Raw genomic sequence first — 16,033 nt, 5'->3', positions numbered from 1 at the left:
ATCACATACACAACACACAGACTCACCACACACATAACATGAACACCACACACTCATAGCACACATACAATACACACCACACACACACACACCACATATACAAATACTAAATATTCACACACCATACATAATACATGCATCAACCCCATACAAACAACACGCACATCACATACACAACATGTACATCACATACACAGCACACAGACTCACCACACACAACACACAACATGTACATCACATACACAACACACAGATTTACCACACACATAACACGAACACGACACACTCACAGAACACATACAATACACACCACGCATACAAATACTAAACATACACACACCACACATAATACATGCATCAACCCCATACAAACAACACACACAGCACACAATACAATACACACCACGCATACAAATACTAAACATACACACACCACACATAATACATGCATCAGTGCCATACAAACAACACACACAGCACACAATACAATACACACCACGCATACAAATACTAAACATACACACACCACACATAATACATGCATCAATGCCATACAAACAACACACACAGCACACAATACAATACACACCACGCATACAAATACTAAACATACGCACACAACACATAATACATGCATCAACCCCATACAAACAACATACACATCACATACACAACATGTACATCACATACACAGCACACAGACTCACCACACACAACACACAACATGTACATCACACAGATTTACCACACGCATAACACGAACACCACACACTCACAGCACACATACAATACACACCACGCATACAAATACTAAACATACACACACCACACATAATACATGCATCAACCCCATACAAACAACACACACAGCACACAATACAATACACACCACGCATACAAATACTAAACATACACACACCACACATAATACATGCATCAACCCCATACAAACAACACACACATCACGTACACAACATGTACATCACATACACAACACACAGACTCACCACACACATAACACGAACACCACACACTCACAGCACACATACAATACACACCACACACACACACCACACATAATACATGCATCAACCCCATACAAAAAACATACACAAACAGCACACAATACACACCACACACAAATACTACACATACACACACCAAATACAACACATGCACCCTTACACACAGCACACACAATACACAAATACTACACACACAACACACATAACGCATGCATCAACCCCATACACACCACACACATTCACAAACACCACACATACAAATACTACACATACACACACTGCACACAACACATGCACCCTTACCAATAGCACAAACACTCCACACACATCACACATACACACATACAAATACTACACATACACCACATGCACCATCCCAATACACACAGCCTACGCACAACACGCACGCCCCACTCACACAGCACACACTGTAGCAGCGTATTTTTGGAATACATGTGCAGGATACTGAGTTTAGCAATATTACTAAGTATATAAACCACCTCAACATCTTCTCCAAAAGAAAGATGGACCCATTTGTTGAGCTCTATCTCAGGTTCTTTGTCATTGTTAGTGCAGAGCCTCGGATGTGGATCTAGTGGATACTGGTCCTCCCTCTGGAGACCAGCGTGACAAGTCTCTTTTCCTGGGCGAGAGCTAATTTGCATTGCTTATACCTGTAAACTAATGCAGCAGTTGCATTTACTCCCCATTTCCTAAAGTCTTATCCCTTCACTAGAGATTGGGGTGTGGGGGTAAAAGTGCATGAGTATAATTATGGGATTTGTGCGGTGTATTTTTTTTTAAGGCTGTTTAGACTGTAACTGCTTTTAGCACATCTGATGATAAAACATAAAGCAGCTGATTTTACTTGTTATGCTCAAATTGTCTTTGGTGTTTGCACAATGGACGCCGTAGAGTGGGACAAACACTCCACATGTAAAATGAAAACCCCATCTGCTAGCATTTGTCTGATTTATTTTTCTTAAATGTTTATTGACTGCCGAGAGGCGAATGTAAAACGATGGATCTAATGATCTGTTTCTTTCAGCTCATTAACAGTCAAGACCACATTAATATTATTGAACTAAAACACCAGGAAGAGTCATAGAAAATGTTTACTTGGCTGACGGAAACTATTTGGCAGCTGAATTGTTTTGTTCTCCTTATGTAAAATGTCCTGGTTCCTTTGCCCTGTCAGAACACAGCATTTCATGGTGTTTTATACAAAAATGTAACACTGTCTCCGTGTTATGCCTCCTAAAGGTTATACCTCAAGAGAATGACACAAAGTCCAGCCTGACATACAAATACATAATTCATGAAGACTCTTTGCCTTCAATAAACAATAACAACGTTCTTCAGGAAGAACTTGATACTTATGAGTGGGCTTTAAAAAGTTGGTCTCCGTGCTCCAAACCCTGTAGTGGAGGTAAGCGAGTATGGAACAGTTGCTATTTAAAAGAATTGTCCATTCCTTCAAAAATGATGGTCTATCATTGGGATAAGCCAGAAATATTAGATTGGCGGGTGGCTGACTCTTGGTACTTTTGCCGATCAGCTATTTGAAGTGGGCCTCTGCACTTCTGTACAGTTAGTAGATGATGTGCTTGCTATTGAAACTTTGTCCCAATCAAGTGATGTATTGCGGCTCCTTAAAACAGCTAATATCCAGGGGACGAAATTTAGATGTCCATTGATCTAATGTTAAGAAAGGCCATCATTTTTCAATAACTGGACAACCCCTGATTGGGCATATTGATGTAGTAATATGAGCCATTGGTGATCGGATGTAAACAGAGCGCAGAACTGAAACAGCAAGGCACCACACACTATTTAGAGACTTTTCCTTGTTACTACTGCTCATCTTGCATTCACATAAATTGGAATTACGCTGCAGTACCCTGAAACTGCCCATAAGCAATGTGATGAAATTAACATCAGATCAGTAGTAGTGCCGGGCGTCGGACCTCCACTGATGTGATATTGATGACCTATCCAAAGGTGTATACTGCCATTCACAGAACTGTATACTGAGTGAACACAGCTATTAACACTTACTATACATTCAAATCTGTTCTTTGGCATACAGCAGAGGAAACAGAGCACTTTCATGCATTGTCTAGTGACTTTCGAGCGTGCTCGGGACGGCTCGATACTCAATCGAGTAGTGCGAAGTATCGCTTGGTGCTCGAGTACTCGAATCCCCATAAGTGAATTATCTTAGCCAGGTACAGAGAGAGAGAGAGAATCTTTCCGACCTCCGGGAAAATGCCCAAGTTTGCCTTTCACTTCCATTATGCTCGCTACTCGAGTCAAGCACGTCATAGCTTCCGACCTGCTTGATTCGAGTACCGAGCACTTGCGCATTTCAGTGCTCGATCAACACTAGTGTTTTCCCATTCAGTGTTCCTTTCTGGGCATTATAGGGAGCACTTGAATGACAAAACGAAGAGCTGCTGAAAAAAGCATCCCCCAGTCTGGCAACACTGTCTACCCATGTATTACATTTTTGCCCATACAGTTGAGCACCTACTTCAGGGAGAACAGTTTTATGATTAGTTTGAAAAAATTACTGATTGCCCTAGGTAAGAGCGGCTGAATGGATGTTAATCAGCTGGTTATCTGTCTTTAATCTGAATGGGAATTCTCCACATGGGACAATCGCGTTAAGTCAGTATATTATAGGCTCAATATGCATCGAAATAGGTTAATGCACACAGCCATATTATGTAATATTACCTTTAATTTATACCATGTCACCCATACAAAGGTGCATAGGACCTTATGGTACTTATGTATTCCTCTAATTAAATTTCTGAAATTCCAAATGACATGCACCATTAAATTCTTCAGGTATGGAGGTTGTTACCGGTAGACCATTTCCATATTCGCAGCACCTGACAGAGCCTGTCCATCAGCACACGTGGCTCTCTGCGAGGGAGTCCCATGCTCATAGCACTCCTGTATAGACTACATGCACATGGCTTGTTTAAGTTATTATTTTTTTAAATGAAATAAACTTAAATAATTCAATATATTTTTTTAATTAAAGAGAAATTTTGATTTTTCACATTTCTGACATTTAAACCAATATTCAATTCTCTTATTTTGCTAAATATGAAATCCTACATTTTTCTCTCTTTTGGTTTATATTATAAAATCCTAAAATAGTAAGCAACAGTCAAGAGTTTGTTACATTGGAACACAAAGCAAACACTGCTGTTTCCAAAGCAGATTTATCAGCAATAATGGCTTTAAATGTATGTTCTCTGACAGCAAATTTGTTGTAGAAATTTCTGCCAAAGAAAGTCTATTCCAATCATCTGCATGGGGTTTCAGATAAATGGAGCATTCACACCACAAGATTTGTGACCCTTAGGCCTTATTCAGACGTCAGTGATTTTTCTCGTATGGAAAAATCACTCCGAGTTCGATCAGTGCTTCTTATCAGAGTTTCATAAGAGTTTGATCAGTGTGTTTTTACAATCAGAGTTTGGTCAGAGTTTAATCAATTTTTCTTGGACTAAAAAAATAACTGATGGAGGTTTATCAGCCTTCTCATATTAAATAGTCCATAAAAAACTTCCAGCACACGGTTGACATTTTAGTACGGTCTGATGTTTTTCACAGTCCCATAGACTTGCACTGACAAGTTTGATCCAATGCTCAGATCAATATCAGGCAAGTCTACGTGATTTTGTGCGGACCACTCAATTTGAATAAAAAATTGTGAGCTACCACTAGACCATCATAGACAATTCTTTCAAAAAGATGACTTTTTTTTATAGGACTATAATAAGTATCGTAGCTGTTTATTCTAGAGCTTCATTCTTACTTTAGCCTAATATTTGGGATCATCGTATAAAAAAAAATAAACAACAGTATAAATCATTTATATTTAATTTGTATACAGCAGTAAACTTTTTATTTTGTTTTATGAGTTTAGAATGCATTAACTATTAATGATTTATACTCTTTATAATGTTGCTATTCAATAAATTTTATTTTCAAGGTTTCCAATACACAAAATATGGCTGTCGAAGGAAAAGCGATAACAAAATGGTTCACCGCAGCTTCTGTGAAGCTAACAAGAAGCCTAAGCCTATCCGGCGGATGTGCAATTTACAGGAGTGTACACAGCCAGTGTGAGTGCTCACCAACTAATTAGCCAAAACCGTGAATATTTTTGTTATAGACTAGTTGGGGTGATCAAAGTGGGGCACAAAAAATTGCTGACCCCCCCCATATTTGTGTTTTCATGAAGTACGATGTTTGTGAAAAGTCTATGTTAACCATGAGCAAAATCTAAGAAACTGTTGTACAATATAATTTCTACATGACATACCAAATATATATGTGAGAATTCAGTAACTTCAGTTAGACGTAAAATGCCTTCCATCTTAGAGGACGGAGTTGGGAAGCTTGGCATCTTCCACTGGGAGGAGACGTTCACTGATTGTAGTCCTTTTGATGATTGTCTCTTCAAAGTAAATAACTTTTTACACCTGCGCCCCCTTATGTATGCTTCCACAATAACACTTTACCCTTCCCTAGTTGGGTGGCAGATGAATGGGAGCACTGCACCAAAAGCTGCGGAAGTTCTGGCTATCAAATTCGAGTAGTTCGATGCATTCAGCCTCTACACGATGGGACAAACCGGTCGGTGCACAGCAAGTATTGTACTGGAGAGCGTCCTGAAAGTAGAAGATCATGCAATAGAGCTCCCTGCCCAGCACAGTGGAAGACAGGCGCCTGGTCTGAGGTCAGTGGCAGTGTAATATCATGAAATTGATCTGGTGCTCTGCCACTAGAGTCAGATGTATTGCTGTGTTTTCAGCTGATGAATTTTGAGGACTGTAGTCTCTGGGTCAAACATATGAGCATTGTTAGTATTACTAATTTTTGCTTTTCTGATCTCTTCTTCCAATGCAGTGCTCTGTGACTTGTGGTGAGGGAATGGAGGTCAGACAAGTCCTATGTCGAGTGGGTGACCAGTGTGATGGTGAAAAACCTGAGTCTACAAGGGAATGCAAGCTAACACCTTGTCATGGTATGTACTGCCTCTTAAGAAACATCATTTCTTTTTACTAGAACAAAGTTGCTATTGCAAGTTCAGCACGGCCAAAGAGATATACAACAAGTAAAAGGAGCAATCGGCTATCCAATTAGTTACTGTGTACTAGGAACTCTCTTGCGTGGATATGCGAGACTCAGGTGGACCAAACTTGCATGTTAAAAATGAAATTACTGCAGGGACAAGCTCTTACAAAATGTCTAGTATATTTCATGCACATTGAAAATCCAATGCCCTCTATCGCCAGCCCAAGCATTTCAAAGACCTAGGTCCTTACTCAAGGGCGCAAGTACGGACATATGTCAAACACATAGGTAATATGAGCAAGGGTTATGGAGGATTTAGACAAATGGATAACCAGCGAATGGGTGTTATAAACGCGCTAACAGTTACCCGACAAGCGTGCAAATAGTTAATTCATCGTGTGATCAGATCTTTATTCCCAGCAAAAAAAAAAATTGTTATCCATAACATATCACCTCGTACAATAAGAAGATGTGCTGACGGAAACATGATACTGTACAGAGTCATAACGATCGTATGAACGATCGTCCCCATCATTGTTCCATGGCTAGCCTAAACAGTCCAGTAAATAAATAACTTCTTCTATAGTCGATCAGCATTCATTAAGATGTATTGACTGGCTAAAATTGGCATGTCTATGTGCATCAATAAGTTTTGATTCCCAGTCTGTTTTTTAATAGTTACATACATTATTACCCTTTATGACAGCAATTTTCTTTATTTAGTTAACCAGTTCCCGACCGCCCACTGTACATAAACGTCGGCGCTGCCTGGGCTCTGTGCAGCGCCGACGTTTAAAAACGGTGGGTGGTCCCGCAGCGCTCAGGACCCCCAGGGTCCTGCAAGCGCTGCGGTACTGGTTCAGAGCGATAGCTCTGACATGTGGCATCATGGGGACCTGATTGGATCAGGTCCCCATGATGTTAACCTGTTCCTATCTTCTAGATGGCGCGATCCATAGCGATCGCGGCATTTAAAAGATAGTGACAGCCGGTGGTCGGCGATCGGGACCCCCCACATACCTTAGCAGCGAGGGGATCCCGGTGCTGTGACCTCTGACATCATCGAGACCTGATTGGCTCAGGTCTCGATGATGTCAGCGTCACACCAGCCAATCAGAGAGATCACTAGGGAAGTTTGTTTTAGCAACAAACTTTCCCGGGCGATCTGCCTGATAAATACACTGTTTCTCCTCGGATCTCAGTGAGAGAGCAGAGGAGAAACAGTGTGACAAGAGCTGTCAGCCTTGCCACTGTAAAAGTGAAAAAAAAGTTAGGGTTAGTCAGTCCTGTCAGTCAGTCAGTCCTGTCAGATCAGTCAGTCCTGTCAGATCAGTCAGTCCTGTCAGTCAGTCAGTCCTGTCAGATCAGTCAGTCCTGTCAGTCAGTCAGTCCTGTCAGATCAGTCAGTCCTGTCAGATTAGTAAGTCCTGTCAGTCAGTCAGTCCTGTCAGATCAGTCAGTCCTGTCAGTCAGTCAGTCCTGTCAGATCAGTCCGTCCTGTCAGTCAGTCAGTCCTGTCAGATCAGTCCAGTCCTGTCAGATCAGTCCAGTCCGGTCAGTCCAGTCCCGTCCGGTCAGTCCAGTCCGGTCAGTCCAGTCCAGTCCCGTCCGTTCAGTCTGGTCCGTTCAGTCCAGTCAAAAAATATAAAAATAAAATAGCCCGTCAGACTTATACCGCAGAAGAGGTGTATGCCCTGCTATGTTCTGACACTGATGACAGTGCAATCTCAGATGGAGATATGGATTTTGAGGGCTTTAGTAGCGGCGACACTGAGAGCTCAGAAATGAGCAGTGATTCTGTTCCATCCTCAAGCCCAAGGACCAGTACAGCAATAGGGGCAAATAGCGCTACTGGAGAAACGTCTCCAAATCAGGGAATACTGCCCAGTACAAGCGCTGTCCCTGCTACTAGTGAATTGGCGCACGCCAGTGTACAAGGGGCTTTGCCACATGATCTAGCATTTCCCAGATGGGAGGCTTCGGATTCGGCTGCTCCATTCAGCCGTGATTTCAACGCCATTACTGGTATAAATGTGGAGGTGGAAGAGTTTGGACCAATTCATTTTTTTAATTTGTTTTTACAGACAGCTTGCTAGAGCATATTGTCGTGCAAACAAATTTATACGCATCCCAATTCATAAGCCAGAATCCCCGATGTTACTATGCTAGGGCAAATTTATGGACACCAACTAATGTCCCGGAAATAAAAAAATTTTTAGGACTTATATTTGCCATGGGGCTTGTTAAAAAACCGAGCATTCAATCCTACTGGTCCAACCACCCTGTTCAAGCCACCCCTATGTTTTCAGTCTTTCTTACTAGGACCCGTTATGAAATGCTCATGCGGTTTTGGCATTTTAACGACAATAGTCAATGCCTGCCCAGAAATGCCCCAGAACATGACAGGTTATATAAAATTAGACCCATCATTGAAAATTTGTCAGAAAAATTCTTAAGGCCCAGCACAAAATATTTCTATAGATGAGTCCCTTGTAAAATTCAAAGGAAGACTGCACCTCAAGCAATTTATCCCATCTAAAAGGGCAAGGTTTGGAATAAAGCTCTATAAAATGTGCGAAAGTTCAACCGGATACACATCCATTTTTCGTATATATGAGGGGAAAGATAGCCAACTAAACCCATCAGGTTGCCCTACTTATCTGGGGACATCTGGAAAAATTGTCTGGGAGCTGATAAGTCCATTTTTTCAAAAAGGCTACAATCTATATGTGGACAATTATTACACCAGCATACCCCTATTTAAAAGTCTGGTTGAACACAACATCGGAGCTTGTAGGACCATTCGTAAAAACCGTCAGGGGTTTCCACAACCATTGGTAAACCAAAAGTTTCAAAAGGGGCAGTCAGGGGCTGTACGCAACGGAGAGCTGCTTGCCCTGAAGTATAGGGATCAGAGGGATATTTTTGTCAGCTCGATCCACCCAGATGCCACAAGGGCCACTGTAGAACTAGGATCCACCACTACAAAGCAAAAACCTGTGTCAGTCATTGACTACAACAAACACATGGGGGGTGTGGACCTTGCAGACCAGGTTCTACAGCCATACCAGGTATCTAGAAAGTCCTATACCTGGTATAAAAAGTTGGTTATTTATTTGTTTCAGGTGGCCACATACAATTCTTTTGTGTTGTACAAAAAGCAGGAAATTCAGATCCTTTTCTTGATTATCAAGAAAAGGTAATTGAAAATCTTGTTTTTCAAAGTGTTAGCCCCGCTCATCCATTAGAATCTGAGGATGTGAAAAGACTCACTGATCGACATTTTATTGCACTTATTCCAGCAACGGAAACAAGAAGGAACCCCCAGAAAAGATGTCGTGTATGTACTAAGAGAGGAATGAGGCGTGATACCCGCTACTATTGCCCACAATGCCCATCATTGCCAGCCTTATGCGTCACTGACTGCTTTAAAATCTTCCACACAGAACCACGTTTTTAAACTGTAAAAATGTATCCCAATTTGTCATTCAAACATTTGGTTAATTTAGTGAATGACACATTCAAGTAGAGCTCACTTAATTTCCAGGGGTGGGGGGGGGGGTTTCTCCAGAATCTAAACCTTCCATTGCGTGCTTGTTTCTGGAAATCATCCATTGAGTTAAAATGGTCACTAAACCCATAGATAAATTCCCAGAGGGGTGTCATTTCCAAAATGGGGTCACTTCAGGGGGGATTCTTTAGTTCTGGTACTTAGCGCCTCTGAAAAGTGCCAGAACAGCAGAATCCCCCCTGAAGTGACCCCATTTTGGAAATGACACCTCTCTGGGAATTCATCTATGGGTTTAGTGACCATTTACCTATCTACTTATTTTCCCACCACTAGATTAATTTATACAGAGGAGTAGATTGTAAAATTCGGTCACTTGTTGGGGGTTTCCTCTGTGTAGGCACCTCAGGGGCTCTCCAAATGCAACATGGCGTCCGCTATCGATTCCAGCCAAATTTCCATTCCAAAAGTCAAATGACGCTCCTTACCTTCCGAGCCATGCCGTGCGCCCAAACAGTGGTTTTGCACCACATATGGGGTATCTACATGCTCAGGAGAAATTGCACAACACATTTTGGGGTCCATTTTTTCTGGCTGCCCTTGTGAAAATTAAAAATTTGAGGCTAAAGTAGCAGTTTTGTGTTAAAAATGTGTTTTTTTATTTTCACACTTCAACATTATAAAATTCTGTGAAGCCCCTGGGGGTTCAAGGTGCTCACCTCACATCTCAATAAGTTCCTTGAGGGGTCTAGTTTCCAAAATGGGGTCACTTGTTGGGGGTTTCCTCTGTTTAGGCACCTCAGGGGCTCTCCAAATGCAACATGGCGTCCGCTATCGATTCCAGCCAAATTTCCATTCCAAAAGTCAAATGGCGCTCCTTACCTTCCGAGCCATGCCGTGCGCCCAAGCAGTGGTTTTGCACCACATATGGGGTATCAGCGTGCTCAGGAGAAATTGCACAACACATTTTGGGGTCCATTTTTTCTGGCTGCCCTTGTGAAAATTAAAAATTTGAGGCTAAAGTAGCAGTTTTGTGTTAAAAATGTGTTTTTTTATTTTCACACTTCAACATTATAAAATTCTGTGAAGCCCCTGGGGGTTCAAGGTGCTCACCACACATCTAGATAAGTTCCTTGAGGGGTCTAGTTTCCAAAATGGGGTCACTTGTTGGGGGTTTCCTCTGTTTAAGCACCTCAGGGGCTCTCCAAATGCAATATGGCGTCCGCTATCGATTCCAGCCAAATTTCCATTCCAAAAGTCAAATGGCGCTCCTTACCTTCCGAGCCATGCCGTGCGCCCAAACAGTGGTTTTGCACCACATATGGGGTATCAGCGTGCTCAGGAGAAATTGCACAACACATTTTGGGGTCCATTTTTTCTGGCTGCCCTTGTGAAAATTTAAAATGTGAGGTTAAAGTAGCAGTTTTGTGAAAAAAAGTTAAATGTTCATTGTTTTCTTCCACATTCCAAAAATTCCCGTGAAGCACCTGAAGGGTTAATAAACTTCTTGAATGTGGTTTTGAGCACCTTGAGGGGTGCAGTTTTTAGAATGGTATCACTTTTGGGTATTTTCTGTCATAAAGGCCCCTCAAAGTCACTTCAAATAAGATGTGGTCCCTAAAAAAATGTTTTTGTAAATTTTGTTGTAAAAATGAGAAATCGCTGGTCAACTTTTAACCCTTATAGTTTCCTAACAAAAAAAAATTTTGGTTCCAAAATTGTGCTGATGTGAAGTAGACATGTGGGAAATGTTATTTATTAACTCTTTTGTGTGACATATCTCTCTGATTTAAGGGCATGAAAATTCAAAGTTTGAAAATTGCAAAATTTTCAAAATTTTCTCCAAATTTCCGATTTTTTCACAAATAAACGCAAGTGATATCGAAGAAATTTTACCACATTCATGAAGTACAATATGTCACGAAAAAACAATCTCAGAATCCGGGGGATCCGTTGAAGCGTTCCAGAGTAATTACCTCATAAAGTGACAGTGGTCAGAATTGAAAAAATTGGCCCGGTCACGAAGGCAAAAACAGGCTCTGGTGCGAAGTGGTTAAAGGGGTTTTCCCATGAACAAAAGTTCATTTTAATCATAATAATAATTTCCACAATTGGATGTGTTTAAATAAAATGTTCCTGTGCTGAGATAATCTTATAAATGTGCCCCTGCTGTGTACTGTGTAATGGTTGTGTCTGACCGTGCAGGAACATGATCTGATCATACCACATCTCCTGGGCAGGGGAACAAGAAAAAGAGTATACAGACATTACAGCAAGGAATCGCAAATAATTCTTTCTTTGAAGTAAAATATTGTTTAAAAACAGGGAGTAAAATGTTTTACCTCACAAAAAAGAATCAGCTGTGATCCCCTGCTGTAATGTCTGTATATTCTTTTGCTCCCCCTCCCTGGCCAGGAGATGTGGTATGATCAGACCATGTTCCTGCATGGTCAGACACAGCCATTACACAGTACAGGGGCACATTTATCTCAGGACAGGAGCATTTTATTTCAACACATCCAATTGTGGAAATTATTATTATTTCAAGATCTATTGATTAAAATTAACTTTTGTTCATGGGACAATCCCTTTAACTGTGCCCACCTTCTAATAGCCTAACATTTTTTATTTTTTTGTTGATGTAGCTACAGTGGAGAAAATATATATTTGATACACTGCCGATTTTGCAAGTTTTCCCACCTACAAAGAATGGAGAGGTCTGTAATTTTTATTGTAAGTACACTTCAACTGTGAAAGATAGAATCTAAAAATAAAAAAACAGAAAATCACATTGTATGATTTTTAAATAATTAAATTGCATGAAATAAGCATATGATCCATTACCAGCCAGCAAGAATTCTGGATCTCACAGACCTGTTAGTTTTTCTTTAAGAAGCCCTCCTACTCTGTACTCATTACCTGCATTAATTGCACCTGTTTGAACTTGTTTCCTGTATAAAAGACACCTGTCCACACACTCAATCACACTCCAACCTCTCCACCATGGCCAAGACCAAAGAGCTGTCTAAGAACACCAGTGACAAAACTGTAGACCTGCACAAGGCTGGGATGGGCTACAGGACAACAGGCAAGCATCTTGGTGAGAAGGCAACAACTGTTGGTACAATTATTAGAAAATGGAAGAAACACAAGATGACTGTCAGTCTTCCTCGGTCTGGGGCTCCATGCAAGATTTCGCCTCATGGGGGAAAGATGATTCTGAGAAAGGTCAGGAATCATCCCAGAACTATATGGGAGGACCTGGTCAATGTCCTGAAGAGAGCTGGGACCACAATCACAAACATTACCATTAGTAACACACTACGCTGTCATGGATTAAAATCCTACAGGGAACACAGGCTCCCACTGCTCACGCCAGCACATGTCCAGGCCCTTTTGAAGTTCACCAATGACCATCTGGATGATCCAGAGGAGGCATGGGAGAAGGTTATGTGGTCAGATGAAACCAAATTAGAACTTTTTGTTACCAACTCTTCTCGCCTACTCTACTGTTTGGAGGAAGAAGAAGGATGAGTACAACCCCAAGAACACCGTCCCAACCGTGAAGCGTGGTGTGGGAAACATCATACTTTGGGGGTGCTTTTCTGCAAAGTGGACAGGGTGATTTCAAATTATTGAAAGGAGGATGGATGGGGACATGTATTGCGAGATTTGGCCAACAACCTCCTTCCCTCAGTAAGAGCATTGAAGATGGGTTGTGGCTGGGTCTTCCATCATAACAGTGACCTGACACACACAGCAAGGGCTACTAAGGAGTGGCTCCGTAAGAAGCATTTCAAGGTCCTGCAGTGGCCTAGCCAGTCTCCAGACCTGAATCCAATAAAAAATCTTTGGATGGAGCGGATACTCAATGTTGCCCAGCGACAGACCCGAAACCTGAAAGATCTGGAGAAGATCTGTATGGAGGAGTGGGCCAAAATCCCTGCTGCAGTGTGTGCAAACTTGGGTAAGAACTACAGGAAACCTCTGACCTCTGAAATTGCAAACAAAGGTTTCTGTACCAAATATTAATTTTTTTCTGCTTTTCTATTGTATCAAATACTTATTTCAAGCAATAAAATGCAAATTAAATATGTAAAACTCATACAATGTGATTTTCTGGATTGTTTTTTAAGATTCTGTCTCTCACAGTTGAAGTGTACCTGCAATAAAAATTACAGACCTCTCCATTCTTTGTAGGTGGGAAAACTTGCAAAATCGTCAGTGTATCAAATACTTATTTTCCCCACTGTATATTTAGGGATTTTTATTGGACAAATTGCCTCACAAATCTTTTTTTTTGGCATTAATACTGTCGAAGTAATTAATTTAGAAACAGACTGAAGTCATCTGGTTCATGATTCACTGTGGGACCAATTGGTTGTAAAAAAGCTTGGTGGAAAGAGCAGAGAGTATCTGTGTGCTGCCACTCCTCTCTGAGGAACAATTGCCTTGTTAAGCTTTATTTATTAATACACATTCAGGAAACTGAGCCAGTCATGAGTATTCTGTATTATGACACATGAGTACACAAGTTTCTAGCTAGATGCTGGGAACTGAGTGGTACCTGGAAAACTGCCAATGGGAAATGCTGCTCTGACCTTGTATGTAGCTGTTAAAAATATGAAGCATTAACCCATTATACTGCCAGAATTGCTGTTTTTTCATCTACAATAATAAAAATTGATTAACAAATAACCCACAATGGTATTAATGAAAATCACAGCTTATTCTACAAAAACAAGCCCTCACCCAGGGCATCTAAGGGATTGGGATAGGAGTTATCTCAAATTCTGACTGTCACCATGATACAGCCGGATTCCGCTCCCATTGGTGCAGGTTCAGTTACTAAGTTCCAACCACTACTACACTATACACGATTGAATGCTAGAAACGCGTAGGCCAAGTGTTTCACCTTTTTAACCCTTTATTTTAAGGGCATATCAATAAAATTATGTTTTATAGAAAAAATATTTTTTCTGCGGGAGCTGGATATTTTCTCTCTGCAAAAGGGTGGGGAACCTCAGGCCCGAGGGCCATTTTCGGCCTGTGATGATCTTTTCTCCAGGCCTCGGGCAGATTCCTGGGGACCACAGTGCTTGGGCCGGCAGCTGTGTTTTGATGGCCACCGGCCTTTAATTTCTTCTTTCTCTGTGAATACGCACGCAGCATTCACTACTACATGCTGAAACACGTACAATGAAAGGTTACATCCTAACACAAGTCACATCCAGAGACCACCTCCCCTCCAATAGTGACATTCAGGTTCCATTTCCTGCACAGTAGTGACACCCAGAGCCCCCATTATTGGCATAATGGCAGTCAAAGCGTAATCACAGAAATAACACCGAGGCAGTATACTTGTATCAAGGTGTTCCCACCTTATCCCCATTGGGTATTCTCACATCAAGCACTCCCAACACTCTATCGCATCCAGCCTCAATTCCCTTCTCTATCTGGAATTATCATTATATCTCCCGCTTAGAACTTAATTTATCTCCTCCACCCCGAGGCCAGAATATGTGAATTCAGATCTGCTCTTCTGTGAGGACTAAGCACAAAAGTCATTATCTGGAGAGTTGATCTTTATAGCTGTTTGTTAATGCACCAAGCTAGCAGACTGCCGAGAGCCACACATAATGGGTCCATGAGCCACATGTGGCTCCCGAGCCACAGGTTGAATATCCCTGCCCTATACTATGTATAGGGAGCGACTTATAAACTTGGTACAAATCCTTAACTTTGATACATAGTATACTGGAAACAAGTCTACTTGCTGTAATAGAAGTAACCCCTAGATGGCAGTGAGGTTCCATGTTGTCTTGTTCTTGCTAAAAAGGCTTAGAATTCCTAGTTCTCTAAATAGCATGAAAAGAGCTGTCTTTTATCAGAAAATAATATTCCTACACTGAACATCAGTCACTCCTAATGCTACAGTTCATAGAGGGCTGCTCATTACAGGACTATTAGACTGGCATTGTCTTTGCCGGTGCTGTAACAATGTAGTTATATAGCATAAATGATTACATGGGATTGATAGTGAAAAAATATGCACTACATAGGACTCTTGTAACTGCTTAACAGCGGAGAATTAAAGAGCTGAAGAACTCACAAATCCTAGAAGCCGATGAGAATCTGAGAATAACTTAAGCATTATTCATATGTCTACTAGCTAGAAATGCCAGCAGGAAGGTTATTCTGTGTTTTAGTAGAGTGCTGCTACCAAGTTGAAACCAGAAGTTTACATACACTATATAAAAAAGACACATATGCATGTTTTTCTCAATATCTGACATGAAATCAGAATAAACTTTTCCCTTTTTAGGTCAATTACCATAATTTTTAATATTTGCCCAATGCCAGAATAATGAGAGAGAGAATGTTTTAAGGCATTTTTATT

General features: G+C 41.1%; 1 protein-coding gene across 3 annotated transcripts in view; it reads left to right on the top strand.

The window, feature by feature from the left end:
- ADAMTS3 (ADAM metallopeptidase with thrombospondin type 1 motif 3) overlaps positions 1–16,033 on the top strand; it is a 293,692-nt gene that overhangs the window by 273,788 nt on the left and 3,871 nt on the right. For all 3 annotated transcript variants that reach the window (XM_073637902.1, XM_073637907.1, XM_073637898.1), the window contains 4 exons: positions 2,289–2,454; positions 5,038–5,170; positions 5,580–5,787; positions 5,958–6,075. In XM_073637902.1, coding sequence (XP_073494003.1) covers positions 2,289–2,454; positions 5,038–5,170; positions 5,580–5,787; positions 5,958–6,075 — 625 coding nt within the window. The remainder of the gene's footprint in view (positions 1–2,288; positions 2,455–5,037; positions 5,171–5,579; positions 5,788–5,957; positions 6,076–16,033) is intronic.

Source organism: Phyllobates terribilis, unplaced genomic scaffold (genome assembly GCF_046119375.1).
Source record: "Phyllobates terribilis strain yellow unplaced genomic scaffold, ASM4611937v1 Scaffold_1__5_contigs__length_1240528914, whole genome shotgun sequence".
Taxonomy (NCBI): Eukaryota; Metazoa; Chordata; class Amphibia; order Anura; family Dendrobatidae; genus Phyllobates; species Phyllobates terribilis.
Note: the sequence above shows the minus strand (reverse complement) of the source record. Positions and strands in the feature narration are given on the sequence as shown.